This window comes from Panicum hallii, chromosome 1 (assembly GCF_002211085.1).
Source record: "Panicum hallii strain FIL2 chromosome 1, PHallii_v3.1, whole genome shotgun sequence".
Lineage (NCBI taxonomy): Eukaryota > Viridiplantae > Streptophyta > Magnoliopsida > Poales > Poaceae > Panicum > Panicum hallii.
Genome location: NC_038042.1, coordinates 10,711,991 through 10,733,732, shown reverse-complemented (window position 1 = coordinate 10,733,732; position 21,742 = coordinate 10,711,991). Strand labels below are relative to the sequence as shown.

General features: G+C 44.9%; 3 protein-coding genes across 3 annotated transcripts; 2 read left to right on the top strand and 1 right to left on the bottom strand.

Annotated features, from left to right (window-relative positions):
- Window positions 1-5,486: 5,486 nt before the first annotated feature.
- LOC112903719 (plasma membrane-associated cation-binding protein 1-like) lies at window positions 5,487-7,173 on the top strand. Its single transcript, XM_025972945.1, has 4 exons — window positions 5,487-5,848; window positions 5,970-6,059; window positions 6,234-6,321; window positions 6,454-7,173. Exons 1-4 carry the CDS (start codon window positions 5,735-5,737, stop codon window positions 6,882-6,884), a joined length of 723 nt encoding a protein of 240 aa, XP_025828730.1. The 5' UTR covers window positions 5,487-5,734; the 3' UTR covers window positions 6,885-7,173.
- A 2,299-nt stretch (window positions 7,174-9,472) lies between these two features.
- On the top strand, window positions 9,473-10,304 carry LOC112875065 (phosphopantothenoylcysteine decarboxylase subunit VHS3-like). Its single transcript, XM_025938758.1, has one exon. It carries the CDS (start codon window positions 9,661-9,663, stop codon window positions 10,051-10,053), a length of 393 nt encoding a protein of 130 aa, XP_025794543.1. The 5' UTR covers window positions 9,473-9,660; the 3' UTR covers window positions 10,054-10,304.
- A 2,455-nt stretch (window positions 10,305-12,759) lies between these two features.
- Window positions 12,760-13,589, bottom strand: LOC112895810. The gene is made up of 2 exons (XM_025963804.1): window positions 13,250-13,589; window positions 12,760-13,119 (listed from the first exon to the last, which is right to left on the bottom strand). Exons 1-2 carry the CDS (start codon window positions 13,463-13,465, stop codon window positions 12,952-12,954), a joined length of 384 nt encoding a protein of 127 aa, XP_025819589.1. The 5' UTR covers window positions 13,466-13,589; the 3' UTR covers window positions 12,760-12,951.
- Window positions 13,590-21,742: the final 8,153 nt, after the last annotated feature.

Below are 21,742 nucleotides of genomic sequence, written 5' to 3'. Positions count from 1 at the left end.
AGATGGGTGGAACTAACCCAAACAATGCTCAACCATCCTATTCTACAAAAGATACTGGCAGCTCATTGGCATCTATTGTTCCTAGTGGATTTCAAACCTTTTTAGAATCTAGTGCTATAGAAAGTTCAAAATCTGAGTTACTTATCTATCTAGATGAAGCAAATGTCTCCATTGATGAGAAGAACTTCAACTTACTGAATTATTGGAAGGTCAACACTCATAGATTTCCCATGGTGGCTAGTATGGCAAAGAGGTTCTTGGATGTCCCTGCTAGCAGTGTGTCATCAGAGTCTACTTTCAGCACAGGAGGAAGAATTATTGATGATTATAGGAGCTCTTTGAAGCCATCAACAGTTCAAGCATTAGTTTTTGCTTCTAGTTGGATACGGGGTTCTCAGAGTTCTCCTATTATTTTGGTATGCGAACATGCGCTGCTCATCTCGAACTAATTTTATTTATTGTTAATTTGTGCTATGTGATACTAACATTGGACTGTTTTTTTAAGGGAGAAGGTGATGATGGTGACATTGAGTCCGTGGAGTTTCCAAAATGCGTGGTCGCAAGCAACTAGTAACTTAGTATTGCCATGTTTGTGTACTGTGTACACGTATGCTGCCATGATATTTCCATTATGTGCTACTCATTACCTTCCACTTGGAATTGTACATTTCTATAATTGCTGAACTCTTCTCATGTTAATTGCAGACTACTTTTGGCCAATGGAGATGGGGCCATGGAGAGATGGAGTCAAGGAGAGATGGAGAGGAGAGTACACCTTAACAAGAAGTTGTCGTTGGCTGCTAACTTTTAGCTTGGAATGTATTGGATTGCATGTACTTTTGTTTGTGTGAACTCCAAAACTCCTGTACTCTTTCTTGAACTTGAACTCTTATGATGGCTGCTTGGAATTGGATGGACCTGGAAGACTTGGCACTTGCTGTTATGGATTTATGCTCACAACTCATTATGCATATGTTGTATTGCTCTGTGTTTGGATTGTTGCATATTTGAATTGTTGCCATTGCTGCATGCCTGCATTGCAAGGCGCTGGTGGCTCGTGGCTGGCTGGCTGCTGTCATTTTTTCGAGCTGGCTCACGAGCTAAACGAGCCAGCTCGAGCTGGCAAACGAGCTGAGCCGAGCCAAGGTTTTAGCTTGCTCTGATATTGAGCTGAGCCGGCTCGATATCCAGCCTTAACCACGACTAGCTTCCCCTCTCCTCCTTCCTCCCTTGCCTCCTGCTGCGTCGTGGGGTCCTCGAGCAGAGCACGTCGTGGAGCACGCGGCGTCATCCTCGCCGAAGAGCGTGGCTGGCTGCCGCAGCACGCGCAGACGCCGGATGACCTCGTCCCTCGAGAGCGGCTCCGCCTGACCGCTAGAGCCATTCTCCGCCGGTGACGTGTCGGCTGCGGCAGAGGTGGGCGAGGAGCCGGGTGAGGATCGGAACGGCCAGGAGGCTCCTGGGTGGGAATCCTGGAGCTTCTTCTGGAGGAGGCGCTAGCGCTCGGCCTCGCACACCCGTTCGAGCTCGCGTGCCTCGATCTCGGCGCGCCGGAGGATCTTGCGGCCGCCGAAGTCGGCGTCTAGGAGCTGGCGCTTCCGCTGCAACTCGCATTTTAGCACGTCCATTGCCGGCAATTAGTAGCAGCACACGCTCTCTTGCAGCGGGAGCTGCGGTGCTGATCCGCGCCAGCACAAGCGCCACAAGAGGGCCGTGCATCCGAATGTGCACCATCTAAATTTCTTATCCTCTCCTTCAATTTTTTTGTTGATGCATATTTTGGTCTCATAAGCATTGTGAATAGCCACAGAATTATTGTCCTTCTGTCATTGTTTCTTATCAGATTCAGAACTTCAAGTTTCAACTTGTGTTTTTATTGTCAGATAATCTGTTTTCATTCTTGTTTCTTCTTGATTCTTGGTTAGAATGATTCATGCTCCGAACACAAAATGAAATTTTTCTACAAAATGTATGTCATGTCTTATTCAATTGTCATCAATCACAAGTGATGTTTTCTGAACACTTTTTCCTATTGACAAATGATGTTTTCTGAATCCTTTTTCTTATTATTATCAATCACAAATGATGTTTTCTGAACACTTTTCTTATCGACAAGTTATGTTTTTGTCAGATAGATGCAAAGATGCATGGAAATTTTTCTTTGTTATTGTCAGTTTTTTTTGACAAAGATTTCATCAACAAGAATGGAATGGAAAGAGGACGACCGGAAATTCTATCTAAAATGATTTGATATTTGGATTGATTTTCTCCTGTAACATGTTGCCATGGATAAAAAGAAGTTTTCAATCAATCTCGACATTTGTTGTTTCAGTTTGATTCTGCTGATTCCAAATTGTATTGGAGTGAAGAATCACATCTACGATTAATGTACCAGAGGTCAAAGTTCTGGGAATCATGAGGAACTTTTGTTGCTGCTTCTTTTTTTTTGTCTCCTGTTCAAAAGTCTAAGAATAGATCTAGCTTATGTATAGGGATAAATTATGAGCCAAATGTGCAAAAATGTTTTGCAAAAGTACTATGTTGGTTTTTTCAGATTGTTTGTTATCAGATTGTGCTGATTCTTTTCTTCTTAGTGTTGAATGGTAGATTTAGTCATTTATTTTTCCTTTTGGATTCATGTTGGTGATAAGAGAGAGAGAGAGAGAGAGCAGAAGATGGAGATGGACAGGCAACTGGATAGAAAGATTTTTATTAGTACTGACATCCACACGCACTCTTTTCCGTTAACAGATGCTAGTGGCGTCAGGCTGGGCACCTGCCGCCGTGTGCACCAAATGATTTTCGATGATTTAAAGCTTTTGCAGAGACTTTATTTAATTTTTCTGGTGCACAATCGGATTTCGACTAAATTCTTCCGGCAAGTACTGGCGGGTATAAAATTTAAAAAAATGTTCGGAATGTACTCTATTTGACCATACGAAAGTACTAGTGGGTATAAAATATGAAAGGCATTGCGAGAGCAGGATGGGGCGTATCACGTATGCACATTACAGTACCAAATCTCTACCCCCAGCCAAGCTCGGATCTGGGACTAAATTCTTTTGGCAAGATTTTTTTTAATCGGCAACTTTGTATTAAGAAGAGAAACAATGTTTGGAATACAACGCGAGCTTGGGCTAAGGGTTCGAAATGTACTCTATTTGGCCCCTCTGTTTTTATTTATATATCGTATTAGGTTTGTTCTAAGTTAAATTTGAACAACTTTAACCAAATTTATAGAAAAAAATAATAACATTTACAATATCAAATTTGTTTCATTGAATCCGCCATGAAGTATACGTTAATAGTGCATATGTTAGGTAGTATAGATACTGTTATATTTTTCTATAGACTTTGTCAACGTTTGCTAACTTTAGTTTATGACAAACCTAATACGACATGTAAATAATAACGGAGGTGGGGTACAAAATATGAAAGACATGGCTACAGCAGGATGCGGCGTATCACGTATGCACATTACAGTACCGAATCTCTGCCCAAGCACGGAATATTCGTTCGCAGCATGGCTTGCAGAATCCAGACTAACGAGCATTGGTCTCGGTCCAGCCAAGGGCAAGTCTGCGAATGCGCCAAAGACAGTTGAGGTTGGGGTAGCTCATAGCTGGCTGGCTCAGCTCTCTCCTGCGTGCATGCAGAAGCAGAGTCCAATGATCCAAGCTGCTGCTCACGCAGATGCCAACTGTCGTCTGTGCGTACGGGAGTTGATAACAATAATACAACATCATTGCCGATTCGCCGACCAGCCAAAAACATATACTACTATACGGTGGGTAGGAGAACATACAGAGCGAGGTGTGGAGCTGGATTAGGACTAATGATGCCGCTAACCCACTCATTATATACTAGTAGTATAAGCTAACGCCTCATGATTAGCCTGGGCGTGCGTTGGTAACCGCCACCAGCTTAGAGCTGGCTAAGCATGCAGCGAATCCCTCTCCCGTCTACCAGCTTGAGTAACAATGCAAACACATCAGAGGGTAACGATGTCATGGGACTCTCATGCAACAAGATCAGCACGAACATGCATGGATAGCTAGCCTTTCGTTATGTTAGGTTGTAATAGCAGGAGTAAACAACTCGTTTTTGGCCACGAACAAGAGACACTTCAGATCAGTATCTCCCGAGCTTTTTAGCCCGTCTGATCCTCCCAGTTTCGGCCGGAACTTATGCCAAGATCACGGCGACGAGCATCTGGAAATGCCCAATCCCAAATTCAGAAACATCAGATCACGGGTTCAGAGCAGAGAACCGGGACTCCCATTAAACAGTTCCGAATCACTCGAGCCGAGGATCCTGAGCCGTGCACGGAAGCGGGGGGAGGGGACACGGCAGCTGAGCGCCACGCTGGCGGCGCCAGCGAGGCCACGTCGCCGGCGGTCTTCTCCCCTCCTCCCGGCGCGGGCCCCACCGGCCGGTCCGCACGACCGTTGCCGCCTCTACCTGATGGCCCCGCGCTCCGTCCGGCGCCCCGTCGCCCGTCGCTGCCGCGTGGGTCCGAAGTAAGCCCGGGCCCTGTCCGTCAGTTCTTAAAAGGAAAAAAAACAGCTCGCCGTTGCAGGCGGCTCGCCTCGCGCGTATCCCGCGTAAATCTTGGGGACACCGTGGCGTGGGGTCCGGCTCCGGGACCTGCCAACGGGCGACTGGCAGCGCGGCGCCAGCGAAGCGGTGCCTGCCACTGGGCCGCGGTCCTGCCCCTGGGTTTGCCCCTTTTCACGGCCCTGCCACCGTCGATCGTCCGCTGAGCTCTCCAGAGAGGTACCAGCCAGGTAGGAAAACAGCTACCGGATCCCCGTGCTCAAGACAGCACCGTGACGTGCCTGTCAATCTACTTCTGTGTTTATTTTCGAAGAAAAAAAAAGAATCTACTTCTGTGTACTTTCTAGTCGTTTCATCGGAGAGTACGCTGCCCGTATGAAGCTGAAAGAAAGGTTTTAGGATGACAAGAGAACTGACGGGTTGTTGGGTGGGCAGAGAACTGACGACTGACGAGTCCCGTCTCTGAAAACGCTTATTACACTTATTCATCAAAGCTGGGTGAAAATAATTTTTCCTAACATTCAGCCAGATTGCCATTTGGATAGCCATCATTTGCTTATTCTACCACTCGCCACATCGTTCACCAGTGACAAGAATCTCGCCCTTTGCTTGCTGATTCAGCCCTAGCTAGCCTTGAGTCCTAACATTTGGTGGCATTGGAAGCAATGCAGGCTGACCGCAACAGTCACAAACACAAACTTTTATCGCCGAAATATATATAGAAAACAAATGATGTCACAAAAAAGAAAGGAAGAGCTCTTGGATCATTCCTGATCCAGCCTATCATTTGATCAGAGCCCATCCGTGGACAATTTGGTAATCTCAGGCACCCTCAGAATTCCTCATCATCACGCGCCAATCACGCTAACCCCTGCTCTCCTCTGCCCTGCTGGCCGTGTCGTTCCGCCCCCCGCCCAATAATTTGGCGCGGGCAGTGGCATTCCCGCAAATCCCTCGCAGCGCCGGAGCCCTTGTGGCGGCGGCGAGCCCTATAAACCGGGGGCGGCGTACCCTGGCCGCCATTAACACTGCCACAGCAGCCGCGTCCACCCCACGTATGATCTGTAGCCACTCATAGACGCCAGCTGCTAGCCTGTGCTGCTGCTGCTGCTGCTCCCTGCCGTAGCTGTCGTGTCCTTTCCTCTGCCTGATTGCCTCTCGCGTGTGAGCGGCCGCCATGGATATCTGGAAGTCCAAGGTGCTGCCCAAGATCAAGGTCGTCTTCGCCAAGTCCGGCGGCAAGAAGGCAGCCGCCGCCGCCGAGCTCGTCAAGTCCTTCGACGAGTCCAAGGTCAGTCGTCGTCGATTTTTGTCGTCTTCGCCACCATCATTCCTGCCGCACACCTGCCTGCAACGCGAGGTGGAGGGATGATGCATGATGACATTGACATTGTTTGTGGCTACCTGTGCAGGAGGGGATCAATGGCGAGTTCGAGGAGAAGAAGGCGGATCTCCAGCCTAAGGTCGTCGAGATCTACGAGTCTGTTCCTGCGCCGCTCAAGGTGCATACTCATCATGTTGTCTCTTTGAAAATATTTTGATTTTTTTTCCCCGTGAAATCTTTGCAACGTGCATACGCATTCCGGCCGTACGTTGCCAGAGTAAGCCAAGGTGATATATGTAGCACTGAATCTAAGGGACTGAAACTTGTTCTGTACGTGTCTGAACAATCGCAGGTTCTGATCAAGGAGAGGAGCAAGGTGTCTGGGATCAAGAAGAACTCGGCCGCCATCACCAAGTTCTTCGAGGATCTGGCCAAGATCGGTGAGTAGTAGGCCAGCCAGCCATACGGCCATACAGCCACGACACACATCAATGAACTGTTGGTTGCATGATACACCTGCACTGTACTCAATTACTGATGAGCTGCTGCTACACGCGCGTGATGATGATCAGAGTTCCCTGGCGCCAAGCAAGTGAGCGAGGGCATCTCCAAGGTCGGCCCCGCCCTGCTGTCCGGCCCCATCTTCGCCACGTTCGAGAAGGTCTCCTCCCTGCTACCTGCCGCCGTCGAGGAGGCGCCCAAGGAGGCCCCGGCCGTCGCCGCCGCCGAGGACGCAGCCGAGAAGAAGGACGCCGCCGCCGCTGCCGAGGAGAAGAAAGAGGAAGCGCCGGCCGGTGAGAAGAAGGAAGAGGTTCCGGCAGCCGTTGAGGAGAAGAAAGAGGAGGCGGCTGCGCCCGCCGCCGCAGCCGAGACTGCGCCCCCTGCTGCCGATGCACCTGCCGCAGATCCCGCTGCGGAGGCGGCGCTGGCCGAGGCAGCGGCGGAAGCCGCGGCCCCAGCCGAGCCCGCGGCGAAGGCCGAGGAGGAGACGCCCAAGGCCTAGCTAGCTAGGGTTCAGGTTCATCTTGCATCCCACAGCTAGCTAGGTAGAGAGATCCTGCCCCGCGTACAACCATGCTCTGTCATCACCATTCGTTGTTCTTGGATATATGCACAATGTTTCTGTTGCTCGCTCGATTGACCTGTTCCTATGCAGGCCGGTTAGACATGTATGTATATGTAAGCCTATAAATTTTTGCATGTACTTATTATTATTATTCATTTGCAGTGTGAGGACATGTATATTATTCGCAGTTTTGGTTCAATTCAATCGTTAATTCTTTGTTGTTTCATGGTCGATCAATAGACCAGGTAATTTCAGCAACATTTATTCATCACAATCAGCGGTTGTTCCAATTCACACATCAAACCATTCGTGCATGTATGTAAATTGTTTTTGAGATAAATGCGCAAAAAAAAGATTTTTTTTTAGTGAATGGAACTACTATTAGTTCAGAAGTAAGTTTTCTTTTTGAAACATAAACTTCAGAAGTAAGTTTCGATAGCAACTTGTATGTACGTACCTCTGCCATGGGAGTGGGGCCAGGTGCTCCGTGTGGTGTTGTTTTCGGGCCCTAACTGGTTTGTGCTCTTCCGCGGTACTGGGCCCCCGCGTGCCAGTTTTAGCTAGGCCCACTGCTGCAGTGCATCTGCATGTGGTGCTGCTGCATTGGATTCCTTTTCACCAGCCATGCAGCGAATGGATCTCGCTGTCCGGCCCAAAGTCGGAAGCGAAAACGTACCAAAAGAAAGTTTGAAAAGACACAACAGATGGGATCTGCGAACTGGTGGGCCCGATCACCGCACGTACGGTGACGTCACGTTCGTTCTTCGTCGATTTTGCAGCTGCGACTGCGATGCCACCATGCATGCATGGCCAGCTCAGCCTGAGCGTCTTCCTTGACCGGCCGGCCTCTTGGCCAGCTCGGCTCGGCTGGCCAGCTGTGGCCACCGCCGTTTCGGATCGACGGCCGGTGGGCACGCAACGGATACATCATCAGCGACAGTTGGCAACGATCTCCATGAGCTGCAGGACGTCTCGTCCGGCCACTGGTTTGACCAACATCGATCACTGGGAGCTCGTGGTGGACCACGTCCGATCCGGACCACCTCCGTCCTCCGCGCCAAGAAATGCAGACGGAGTTGCATCCACAATATTGATATGGACTTCAGCTGGATTCGAGTTACCTAAACTATTACAGTAATAAGGAACTTGATTAAGCTAAGTGTTGGCACCAAAAAATCGATTGGACGATGATTTCTCGCACGCAACACTGCGGTCTAGGAAAAAAACTCCAGTGCAGGTTCTAAATCTTGAGATTCGCGGCGTATTAGTCAATTTGATTATGCAATTGATAACATAGATAAAAAGAGTCGATAGGCCGATGAGCCGATGTCGATAGGATTTTAAATAATCGGCTATATATCTGATGAACCAATAGGCTGATATTGAATTCAGGCTCGATGTTTAAAGCGTATATCGGTTGGAAATCCGATGTAAAAATAACTTATCGGCTAGTACCTAATAAAAACCATCGACTAACAGTAGTGGTTACTGAACATCTATCTTGTCGCAAAAGAACCACCAAGCCAATAAAAATTAATCTACCATCACCACCAATCAGATCGGACCTAACCGAGATAGCGTTGGCGGCAGGACGATAAACTAAAGGCTATAGGCCGACGAATCTAGCTACGACAAGATACACGTGCAAAAAACGCTCAAATAAGATCAAGATAACAAACTATCAGGCTAATAAGAACTAACTCAGTTGAAGGAAATTAATTTTCAGCTAGCAGCTTATCAACCGATTCAAAAGATATAAGTCGGTAGACCTAAACAAGACCAAGATAAGATAACCGTGGTTCTATCAGATCTGACAAGAGGTCAAACGATGCATTCTTACGGATAGATAGGGATCGATAACTGGTAGGCAAATATACCAATCGAACCAGAGCAATCCAAAAGATCGAAATGATGTAGGCTTAAATAACACTAATATAGTCAATACAATTGCCAGGGCCAGCGGAATGTAGGACTTACCCCAATCACCGGAGATCGAAGCGACGTAGCCCCGCGTTAGGTGCCAAGTTCCACCGATGATGAAAACTTCTAAAATGAGGGTGGCGATGCGATGAAAGTTGTGTTGTATTGATCGAAAGATAGAGTACAATGATCCCGGGTGTACATATTTATTTATACCCGTAGGTGAATACTAGTCCTGGTTGGACACGGTACAAACTCTCTTAAAGATAAAAGGAAACCTAATTAATCTAAACTGCTATGATGTGGTCTTCACGATTCCTTCTTCAACTTGGTCTGTTTTGGATAAACTTTTATTGGTTGATTGATTTTTTTGACTGAATTCTCTAAGAAGCTTACCAAATTTTGGTGTCTAACACTAAGTATACTCATTCAGAATGTTAGAGATTGTAGTAGGGATTCCGTAAACTTTAAACGGCCCAATTGATGCGCTACTAGATATATCGGCAGCATTACTAGATTGATGCACGGCCCAATACCAGTACCAGCCCAACCCAAGCCCGGAAGAAACAGACAAAAGAAAGGACCAGCTCGCCGGCCGGCATGGCGCAGTCGCGCGGATGGGCGAAGGCGGCGGGCGACCGAGCGCGAGAGGGCGAACCCTCCTTGCGTGTCTGGAAGCTTCCCTCAAGTTGCAGCCTCTCTCGCATCCGGCTTCATTAAAACCCGCTCCTAAACCCTAGCCGCCACCCCACCCCGCCCGCGCTGCATTCATTCCCCTCGATCCACAGCCCAGATGGCCATGCACCGCGCCGCCTCGCTCGCCATCCGCCGCCTCGCCGCCACAGCCGCGGTGGCGGCGGCCTCCCCGAGCCCGGCGCTCGTCCTCGCCCCTCTCTGGCAGCCGGCGACGGCGGCCGCCACCAGCTCCAGATTTCTCATGCAGCCCATTACTACGATGGCTGGGGCTCCGTGCGCCCGACGCGGGTACGCGGCAAGCGGCGGCGCGGGGCGGAAGGCGGCCAGGGCGGTGAGCGAGAGCGAGGAGGATGAAGACGAGGAATTCGAGGCCGTGGGCAGCGACGGGGAGTTCGACGGCGACTTTGACGACGAGGATCTTGACGAATTCGACGACGATGATGAGGACGACGACGATTACGACGCCGCGCCCAAGCGCGGGAGGCGCTAAGCGGCGGCGAAGCTCGGCTCGGTGCTCTGCTTGTTGTGCTTGTTTGGTTTCTTTGCCTGATATAGAGAAGGAAAAAACACATGAAAACAATAAGTTTAGAAGCCATTGCTTCAAAAAAAACTTTAGAAGTCAATGGATCGATCAATCGGCGTTGATGCGTTTGTTGTAATCTTTTTTTTTTGAGGGGATGTTTGTTGTAATCTTATTGCTTGATTGGGTTAAACAGATTTGGTCACTTTTGTCACATTGGATTGGAAAACTCTATCGAAGAACAGGAACTCAAATCTTTGGGAATGCTGTACTTGTTATCCCCAAAAAAAACTTGCTGTACTTCGTGATTGTTGCTTAACCTTGTGGTAATCCCTTATAAAAAAAAAGGAAAAACCTTGTGATAATCCGCAATGTGCTTGCTGCTTGGCTCGGTGATCTGCGCTGCAAACTTAGGGCGTGTTTAGATCCATGCCGTAAAGGCAAATTTTATTTTGCAAAAACGGCGTTTTTGTCTTTACGTATCTAAACGGACCGGCGTATTTTTTTTTGCATTCAGGTCCTGTAAACGTAAATTTTTTTTCGACGGAATCTTGCCAATTTGAAGTACTAAATGAAGTCTATTTACAAAACTTTTTGCACAGATGGGTTGTAAATCGCGAGACGAATCTAATGATGCTAATTAATCCATGATTAAGTAATAATTAGCGGATGGTTACTGTAGCATCACTGTTGCAAAACATGGATTAAGTAGGCTCATTAGATTCGTCTCGCGATTTACAGCCCATCCATGCAAAAAGTTTTGTAAATAGACTTTATTTAGTATTTTAAATTGGCAAGATTCCTTTGAAAATTCTGCGTTTACGGTTTTTTGCGTTTACGGGCCTGTAAAGTTTTACACCCCTATTTTGCATTTACACCATTTTGCATTTACAGATCATCTAAACAGGCCCTTAGTTCACCCTCGATTCAGTAACTCTGTTTGTTACAGTGACAGGGGAGGGCTTCAGGTAGTCACTTTCGTGTCAGGCTCAACGATGCGCAGAAGTTCAGACAAAGTTCAGAGTTAGGCGCCACACTGAAGCCATCACCTGCGGAGACTTCAGTTAATTGACTTCCCGGCCGTCTTCAGTTAACTGACAGCTCTGCAGACTGCAGACTGCTTTTTTTAATGGATTGGCTACCATTAGAAAGTGAGAAAAAATTTCTACTTGTCAAAACAGGAAACTATCCCAACATAGGAAAAGAGAAACAAATTTGACGGAAATAACATGACTATTTTGATGTTTTTAGTTGAATGTTCATTTTTTTAAAGTACTTTTGAGATCATAATGCATTTCTCTTGGAGGCCTCCAATGGTGACGCTTGCCTGGTGGGCTACAGGTGCTGAGCCGCGTGAGAAGTTTAATGGGCCTGTCTTCTTGGAGGAGGACGCTCCTGCAAACGAAACTAGCCAGTGACGGAGCCGGTGAATTTTCACGCCTAGAGCCAACTTTTAAGTGTATAAACCATCCGTACCAGACTACATACCGATTCATAACAAAATTAACACATAAAATACATAATTTTAGATGCTATTTCTGTTGTTAGAATTAAGTTTATTAGTGATCAATTAGTTTGTAACTCTTCGTAGAAAGATATCTCTTGATAGATAGATAGACTCTTTCACGGAAAGGTCTGAACCTTTCGCAAAGAGAGCTGAAGACATGTCTTTTGGACATACCCTTTCATGACGATGACGTTGTGTAACCACACTACCTTTCATAATGTATAAATATTCATGACGATGACGTTGTGTAACCACACTACCTTTCATAATGTATAAATATGTAACCACACTACCTTTCATAATGTATAAATATGTAATCACACTGTTCATTCAATCAATGGGCCGAAAAATTTAAAGGGAGTATAGGGAGTTTTTTTTGGCCACGCCTAGGGCTAGTGGCCCTAAGGTCTAGGCCCAAATCCACCCCTAAACCTGGCACTTTCTGCTCTGGGTACATATTTCTTCCCTACCATAGGAGCCAAGATTTCCCATCAAGATCTCAACGAGACGAGCTCGCACAGGCTCCTCATCAAGGACCTCAACAAATGTCACGAGACGAGCTCCGCACAAGCTCCATAAGGTCAGATCATTCCATGGGTATTTTAAAAGATGTTTTAATCCAAGTGCTAATATCCAAAAGTGCTAAACTTTATTACTAGTTCATCCAAATAAGGTAATAAGGTGAGCTAAACTTTAGCAAAAATTTAAAAACTTTAGCAAATATATAAGTGATAAAGTTTAGCACTCAACTTTAGCCCATCCAAAGAGACTATTCTCCCAATCAACTCTTTTATAGCCTACTGGCTCTGCTCATATCCAAGAGATTGTCGCATCCGATTATCGTCGTCGGTACTGCACACCCTCCAACTATCATTTTTTTTGCCAAGATATATACCATCAAAAGATCTCAGACATATACCATTAAAAGAAGACACTTCTTGGCAGCCTACCATTCTCGTTAACTCTAAGTTAACTGTGACCGTTGTACCCTTACTAAGAAAACGACTGTATGGCTACAATCAATCTTTGATTCCAGCAGTAATACAATGGCCCTTCAACCCCCATTTTAGCAATATTAAGACAGGATGTAAGAGAACATAAATTTCAGCGCGATGTAACACAAGATTCTGGCACATATAACACAACTTTGTTGTCATTTCAGTACCATAACTGCATCAAAAAACAAGTTATGACAAGATCACGATAGAAGTACCACAATCTGGCATAGTGTTGCATAGCGGCAAAATAGCTATACCACATAGAGTTGCACAAAAGCCCCCCACTTGCACGGCCATGCTCACTCACAAAATAGAGAATGACAGGTAATTCACTCACAAAATAGAGAATGGCAGCTAATAAATCTAGCTAATAATGAGCATTCGATTAATTCCTCCAGGGGAGATGGATGCCATCCTTCTTGTTGTAGGACCTGGGCTGGTTGGAGAAAGAGAAGACATGCTTCTTGTTGTTACACCTGGACTGGACATCACTTTTGGATCAGCGGCATTTTGGGATGGCTCAGCATTCAACTACTTCAACAACTTCAGACTTCAGATTTGGATTTTCTATGTGGCACACCATATGTTAGGCAGAGAAAATGTTGCATTACATATGAATGAGGCATCATGTATTACCTTTGCTTTTTTGTTTTTTTGGGACGCGGTGGCGGAAGCTCTTTTCAGCTTGAGTAGCATTGCAACCTTTTTCTATGTGTCCAAACTGAAAGCACTTTTTGCATTGATATGGGCCTCTTTTCCCTGCCTCTCCACTAGCCTTTATTCTTTTCTTCCTTGGTCTACCAGGAGGCCTTTCCAACTTTGGAGGAATCATTTTAAACCCCAGGTCAAATTTTGGCCAATGACTCTTGTCACCCATTGGAGTGACCACAAACTGATAAGCTGCTTTGAACCTCTCTACGGAATAGTAGTCATCTACAAAGTTCTCAATGTTAAGTTCTTTTAGTTTCCCAAACAGAGCTATTGCATGAGTGCATGGTTTACCAGAAATCTGTCATTCTCCACATCCACATGTTCTTTTCTCAATGTCAACAGGAACTCTCCAATTCTTCCCTTCTTTCGTTATTCTCTCAGCTGACATTGCACCAATCCTCAAGATTTCATAATGCAGCCCTCGGCTCTTCATGTTTAACTCATGTAACACACTCACCAGGATACGGCCTTCCATTCTATTAGCTGATCTCTTGCCTTGTGTAAATCTTCTCTGTGATCTTCTCCCTAATCTTATCCATCAGATCATCAACTGGAAGGTCCTTGTAATCTTTAATCCAATTGTTGAAGCATTCTGAAATGTTGTTGTTCACATAATCAACCTTTCATTCTTTAGAGAATTTAGATCTGCTCCATTTCAGCATAACCCAACAGTGATGAAGTGGTCCTTCTATTCCTCATCAACCATTGGTGGCCCTCCAGTTGTTTCCCCGTATTCAGGTACTTCTGCCCATGCAAATCCTACGTCTAGTACCTCCAAATTATTGTTCATTGCAGCAGGCATCACCTCGTCTCCCATGTTCATTGCAATAGGCATCTCCTCCTCTCCTATGCTCATTGCTGCAGGCATCTTCCCTCCTCCTATGTTGTTCATAGATGACTTGATGATGTTGTTCGTATTGCAGTTTGCAACTATTTAGACCTAGATTGCAGCCATCTCCACCATCTGGCGGCAGTAGGAACATCAAGTGGCTTCTCCAGGCGGCGCAGCCCAGATCCGGCAGAGGTGAGCAGCACGACCACCCTCGGAAATCTCGATCGATCGAGTCGTGGTCAAATGGCTGCAGCAGCAGTAGGCCGCGGCAGCGCCATGGAGGATCCTGGGTTGGTGGCGTTGCCGACGGGCTCCTCGTCGCGGACCCAGGCAACCGGGACAGAATTTTCATTGGTTTCCCATCAAGGATGCGTCGCATTCTGCATTTTGTGGCCTGGACAGAGAAGCAATCTTCTGGTAATCAGTGGAAAGAAAGTAACACAGATTGATTTTGCTGCATTCTTGATTGAAAAGCAAGGTTACGAATCTGCATGCATGGTGCTTCTATTTTTTTTGCATGATCTACCAATTGCCTTCTGGAGTATTTGACGGTGTTAATTTGTACCATCATGTACTTTTTTAATTTGTTAATATGGTTTGTACGTTTAGGTAGGTGGCGTGAGATCAGGTGCAAACTCCTGGTCCTGTGCAAACCGGTGCAAACTTGTCTACAGTCCAGCCGATCTGCATCGCACATGTACCGCTAGTCATTAGGCAATTTCGCAAATAACTCCCTCCACCAGCACTCCACATTGCATCCTGGTCCCAATTTGCAACGTGACCTACCGAGCCAGCGGCATTCACGATCTGGCCGCTGCCATGCAACCAAGCGATGTGGCTGCCGCCATGGACTTGCCGCCGGCCATTTCCGTGGATGCTCTACTGGACACCGCCAAGGCAGGATGAACAGGGAAGACTGATGCGAGTGTTTTGGGCTGATGTCATGAGCAGGAAAAATTATAGTATCTTTGGTGATGTGGTTTCTCTTGATGCAACATACACTATGAACCAATATAACATGAAGTTTGTGCCATTTACTGGAGTCAATCACCACTTGCAAAGTGTTTTTCTTGGAGCGGCATTCATTGCTGATGAAAAGATCGAGTCATATGTATGGTTGTTCAAGATCTTTCTTAAAGCCATGGGAGGAGCAGCACCTTATTTGATCGTAACTAATGAATGTGCAAGCATGAAGGCTGCTATCAATTAGATTTTGCCAAATACCACTCATAGGCTATGTATGTGGCATATCATGGAGAAGGTACCTGAGAGGGTCAGTCCATCTCTAGGGGAGGATCAAGAGTTTTGGGCCACACTAAACTCATGTGTATGGGGCTCTGAAACTATCGAGGAATTTGAGACACAATGATGTTCTCTCATCACTAAATTTCAGCTCACGGGTAATGAATGGTTCTCCACCAGGTTTCTCATTCGTGAATTGTGGATCCCAGCATACCTGATGGACATAACTCTCTCAGGCATCCTTAGGATACATCATGCTCAGAGAGTGCAAATTCCTTTTTCATTCGTTTCATTCACCGAAAATTGTCATTCGTTGAATTTTGGTTAAGGTTTGACACAGCTTTGGAATGCCAACATGAACAGAAGTTGAAACTGGACCACAAAAGCCTACATGGTACTTCTAAATTGAAGACAGAATGGGCCATGGAGAAGCAGTGTAGTTTGATATATACACATGAAATTTTTACTAAATTTCAGGAACAAATACTAGCCTCAAGAGATCATTGTTTTATTCGAGGTATAACAGATGGCGAGGAGCAAAAAATCTTCACCGTTGGCAGCCTATCTAGAAAGGAACGATTGGTTCAGTTCACGAAGTCAAATTTGATGGCGAGGTGCTCATGTAAATTATTTGAGCCGCACGGTGTCCCGTGTCATCACATCATACAAGTTCTTAGAGCCGAGAAACTAATTGAACTACCAGACCATTATATTATGACAAGATGGCAGGAACAACGTAAAAGGTTTGTCTTCTATATGCCACTATGCAATTGTGACATGTTCTATTCTAGTGATGTTCTAATTCCTTTTTTTTGCAGGGCTATATTCTTTGATGATGACGGTAACATACTAGAAGACGTACATGCAGATCCTGTTGAGGTGGCAATGCGGAAAAAAATTTCAGATGCGCGCAACATGTTTGAAGATCTTATCCATATGGCAAAGCAATCTAATGAAGGAATGGACTTTTTAACTTCCAGTTTGTCAAATCTACAAGGACGAGTACAAGGATTTTTGGTTGCTCGGGGGCTACGGGAAAAGAGGCAGGGAGATTTGGTTGGATTGGGGCTCTCCAAGAGAGTGAAGGCGGAATGCGGCTCTATTTTGGGGATTTGGAAAGTTGTTGGCGGATTGCAGATTGGAAGCACAGTTTTTACTTGGTGTTACCGCGGGGTTAAATAACCAGCGGCTGGATACAGTTTTACTGTTTCGAAGTTGAAGAGTCATTTCATGGAATATGCGGAAGATGAGGGGTCAGTTGGTGGATTGTTTAGATAAAATATTTGATTAATTATTTTTTTATGGTTAATTGTTCCCGAAAAAAGGAGTTTTTCGAATTCCAGAACTAAATTCCATCATTTGTACCATCACACCAGTTATTTATTATGGGGATATTTTTTCACTGCATGCCACGAGTTTTGGATCCTTATTTCCAAACCTGAGAGATTTGGATTTAAGGCTCGGGGGCTGCGAGATACGTGGCATCGACTACTTATTTTTTTCGAATTTATTTGAAAGGTAAGTAAGGAAGATTCAAGACTAATACGACCCTCAGCCTAATTCTCCGATTCAACCTAAGGCTCGGGGGCTACTCCATATGGAGTGCGATTTTTCAATCGCACACCATACCAAAGAAGTAATTCGGGGCATGAGCACCCCATAGTTTCGATGCAGCCAAGAAAATATTCGAAGAAGAATTTCAAGACGGAGCTTCAAAAGAAGCCGAAGACTGCTTCGAAAGTACTCGAGAAGTCTGCAGTACTCAGCTACGAAGAGATCGAGGGCTTGTCAGACCCGGGGCTACGGGGCTGTGTACATAACGTAGTTTAAACAGGATTAAGAGATAAAGCCTGTCTTATCTCTTATTTATGTTGTTTTCTGCTCGTTTGAGTAGGAGATAAAGCTAGTCGGTACAGAAGGAAACTACTCGAGTTATACCCGGGTACGATTCCTTGGCTAGTATTGGCTAGGATCCATGTAACCCTGACCTCCCGGATATATAAGGGGGGCAGGGACCCATTCAAAACACAACATCTACACCCAAGGGAATACAAACCACCATACAGGACGTAGGGTATTACGCATCTCGCGGCCCGAACCTGTCTAAATCTTGTGTTCCTTGCACATTCGAGTTCCTGATCTCGGCATCTCCTCATCTAAACTTACCACCTCGGATATGTCCCTCGATGGCCAGCCGGTAAAACACCGACAGTAGCTGTCAAAGACATGGTACTATCTGTTAGCAGTACCAAACAAGATGAAATTGAGTCTTTCATTGGTGCAAAAATTCCAAATGAAGTAGTCATTCACCCACCAAATGATCTCAGGTCAAAGGGGAGATGCAAAAGAATTAAGAAAAGTAAGGAGATAGGCAAGGGAAAAGGCACTCGTGCAGTAGCTGTAAGCAAATAGGGCACCATGATGCACGCAATTGCCCTAATAAATCAGTCCCTTAATATTGCTTTGTGTTGTATTATCTTGTTTGACTCACAACAATGTCAATGAGAACAACGTGATATGAGAAGTTTCAGTACTTTCATTCCAGATTTGCTTGCTTTACAATTTCAGTTTACAAAGCTCTGTCCAATCTCTAAATATCTGTGCTATACAATGTCTGATGTGCTGTGCTATACAATCTATAATTCTCATGGCTATACAATCTAATTCTCAGGCTATACAATCAAATTCTCTACTATACAATGTCTAATGTCCTGTGCTCTACAATATTATCAATCATAAAGAGAGGCAGTAAACCCAGGGCCTTTGGCAAAGAAGATGCAGTGCTACTATCGATGTTCAAACCTGCAATTAGCGCAATAGTCAGAAAGTACCAGAGGCACAACATTCAAATTCACGACGTTGCAATTAGCTGACAACCATCAATGTTGAAACCTGCAATTAGCGTAATACTCAGAAAGTAGATAGGGAAAGCTTCAGTACTACACGACGACGGCATGGGTCTGAGTGGAGTAGGAACAGTTGGACGCCGTGGTGGCAGAGGAGGATGAGGATGCCGTGGTGCCAAAGGAGGATGAGGAGGGCTCTTGGTGTTTGGGGGGGGGGTGGGGTGATGTTGCGGCGGCGCTGGTCGGAGGCTAGGGAGACGGCGGGTCCAGGTGGAGGCGCCGCCTGCGAGGTCGGGCCAGGTGGAGGCGCCGGTGGTGAGGCGCGGCGAGCTGGAGGCGCCGGTGGTGAGGCGGGGCCAGTGCGGCGCGACGACGAGGTGAGGGGTGGCGCCTGAAGAGCGAGCTTCTTCTCCGGATTTGGTTGGCCTGCCAGGACTCAGTAGCAATTTGGAAAGGAGCTGGGGGACTCATGTGTAAAAGTGCCGGAAACACTTGTGGTAATTTGGTTGCAACGTTGGATTCAGATCCTGTGGCCAAAGGTTCAGTTTGCACCAGTTTGCACCGTAATATCGGTTTGCACAGGATCCGGCGCCTAGGTAGAAAGACCTACTCATGTTTCCTACAGAAATTTGTATGTTTCCATTCCGTGACAGTTGCGGTTTCATTATGATGTTCGCTCCTGTTAGACCATTCTTTTGCTGTGCCATTCCTGCATCGTCGCCCAAGACAAGAATTATTATTCTTATGGTCTGATGCGAACAAGATCAATAGCTGGATCTGAGATCAAATACTTTCTTTTTCTATGAAACATGTTATGCAGCACTACATGAGTAATTCTTGGTTCATGGTTGGAGTATATTTTTTCAGTTCATGTGCTTGGAATATACGGGGTATAATTTTTAAGCTTGGTTTATGGTTCACTAGTACTAAAATTACTACCATCAAGTTAATGCGCTTGGAGTATATGGTACAAGTGCTGGGAAGTTTGAGCATGTTGCATGGAGCCTTTCAACATTAGAGGAGTAATATAGTAACAGAAATAGCTTCTCTGTTATAGGGTTGATGTCATAATTAATTTTACTTCTCGAATTTTGGAAAATTACTCCAAGAAATTACTTGTCTACGTCATTTTGTCTATTGCGTGGACCCGTACCATTGTAAGCTTAATTTCTCTTAGAAAATTACTTGTTAAGTTTATGAAATTACTTCTAAATTAATATTATTTGAAATAACTAGAAATCAAAATGGAGTGATTGGCTTAATCAAATACAGCAGACGCGTTCCCAACCTCTATAGTAACCAAACTGTTGCTGTTGATTTCTCGCACGTCGTAAAAAACAACTCCTAGCATTTTGAAAAATGCTCCAGTTTATCAGTTGGACAATAATGATGGAGTAAAAATATTCCTATTGTCAAATCAAAGTATCATTCAATTGAAAAATACTCGTGACAGTTGTGTTGATCGAAAAATGCTTTAGTCAGTTGCAAAACACTCAAGTCCTTTGAAAAATACTCCTGTACTCATCTGAAAATACACATGACGTTAGACAAAAAACAACTCCTCACATTTGGTAAAATAATACTCCTCTAGTCAGTTGAAAATACTCCTGCATTTAAAAAAATACCCATCTTGTCCATTCAAATATAGACCTGATATTTGAAGGATAAAAAATACTCCTGACAGTTGGAATATACTTTTGATATGTGGAACAAAATACCCCTATTGTCAATTAGAAATACTTGCAAAAGGTATTCACTACTAGTAATCTCAAGAAGTAATATTCGTTTTGACCTTGCACATAAAACAATTCCTACTTCTTGTGATCTTTGTGCACTCTTTTTTTCCAACTTGACCTTAGCCTAGTTTGTTGCCTTCGGTTAGCGGATCTGCATGTAGAGCTGTGTCGTTCAATGAACCTGGACGTTCCTTCCATGCATGCATATATTACTCTGAATCTCTCTCGCTGAAATCTCTCTCTCTCTCTCTCTCTCTCTCTCTCTCTCTCTCTCTCTCTCTCTCTCTCCCTCCCTCCCCCACACCGCATGCAAGTTTTATCTCCCTCTAAATTCTCTCATACTATAAATAGTATTGGTCAACGTTACGAATTAGGGATGCTCAAAAAGAAAAAAACGTCACAAATTAGGGATTAAATGCATCTCCTGCAATCACGTTTCAATTTTGCATGAATGCAATCTCTCTCTCTCTCTCAAACATGCATGCAAGCCAGCGTCCAAACGACTTTTACGGTCACAACATGAAAACGAGCGATTTTTACTGTCCCGAGTGCCCGCTGGAGTTCCGGCTAAAACTGTAGCTGCAGACACGCCGGAGCCGTAGACCTCCGGATGTAGAACTTGAGAGCATTAAAATGGACACGCAATTAGGACGCTTCCTGATTTTTACTACATGCTCTGAAAATGGAGTAAAAACTAGACCGCAAGAGCTCATCGGAGCTCCGATCAAAACGGGCGGCGTGTGTTGTTCCAACTGCTTCAGAAGTTGGTCTTGGCCGGACTCACAAATTTACTACTCATTATTTTCTGTGTCAGATCGTTCTGAAATAGAGAAAATAAATCAACATATGCACATGACCGGTGGTGGGAATCTCGCGGCTACAACCCACTCTAACGGAAGAATCGAGTAAGTGATCGTGGAGACCAACAGGCATTAAAAACGGGTTCGCAATAACACTGGGAGACGATGGGAAGGCTCGCCGGTGCTCGGCCGGATACGCCGTCGTGTGCGCTCAATACTATTCAGCTCGACCAGCCATATATATATATATATATATATATATATATATATATGAAAAATTGCTACTTCAATTCGATCCTACGTGTATATTTTATGATGTAGAGCTTAGCTGATCCAATGAATGAAAGGTACGTACGAGGTGTATGTGATCATACTCGACCATCTGTGATGGTATATACGTTTGGTATGTAATCACGTGGACATACTTATTTTTATATACTAATACTAAGGTATAATCATAATATATTTAAAAATTAGGGATGCTTTCAAAAGTTTTTGTACATATTCCTTTGAAGTATTTTAGAATTAGTATATGAACATAATCAAAGTGATAAACGAATATGTGGATATACGCACGGTGGAATAGCGATGGTGATAGTAGCTAATGCGGTGTAAATAAAACTCGTCATATATATACTAATTCTAAGATGTTTCGAAAGGATATATACCAAAAATTTCAAAAGCATCCATATTTTTTAAGTATACTATGATGATTATACCTTAGTACTCATATATAAAAATAATATGTCCATATACTTTAAGTATGATCACATACTACCATCATATATGGCCAAATATGATCAAGTACTCCATGTACATACTCTTTCTTAGGTTAGATATATCCTACATCATGAGATACACATGTAAGAGTAGCTACATTTGCGATGGAATTTTCATATATATATATAAGCATTATTTATTAAACCAAAATAATGAAAGATCATTTCATCTAATCATCTTGATCCGGAGAGCACAACGGGATTAGGC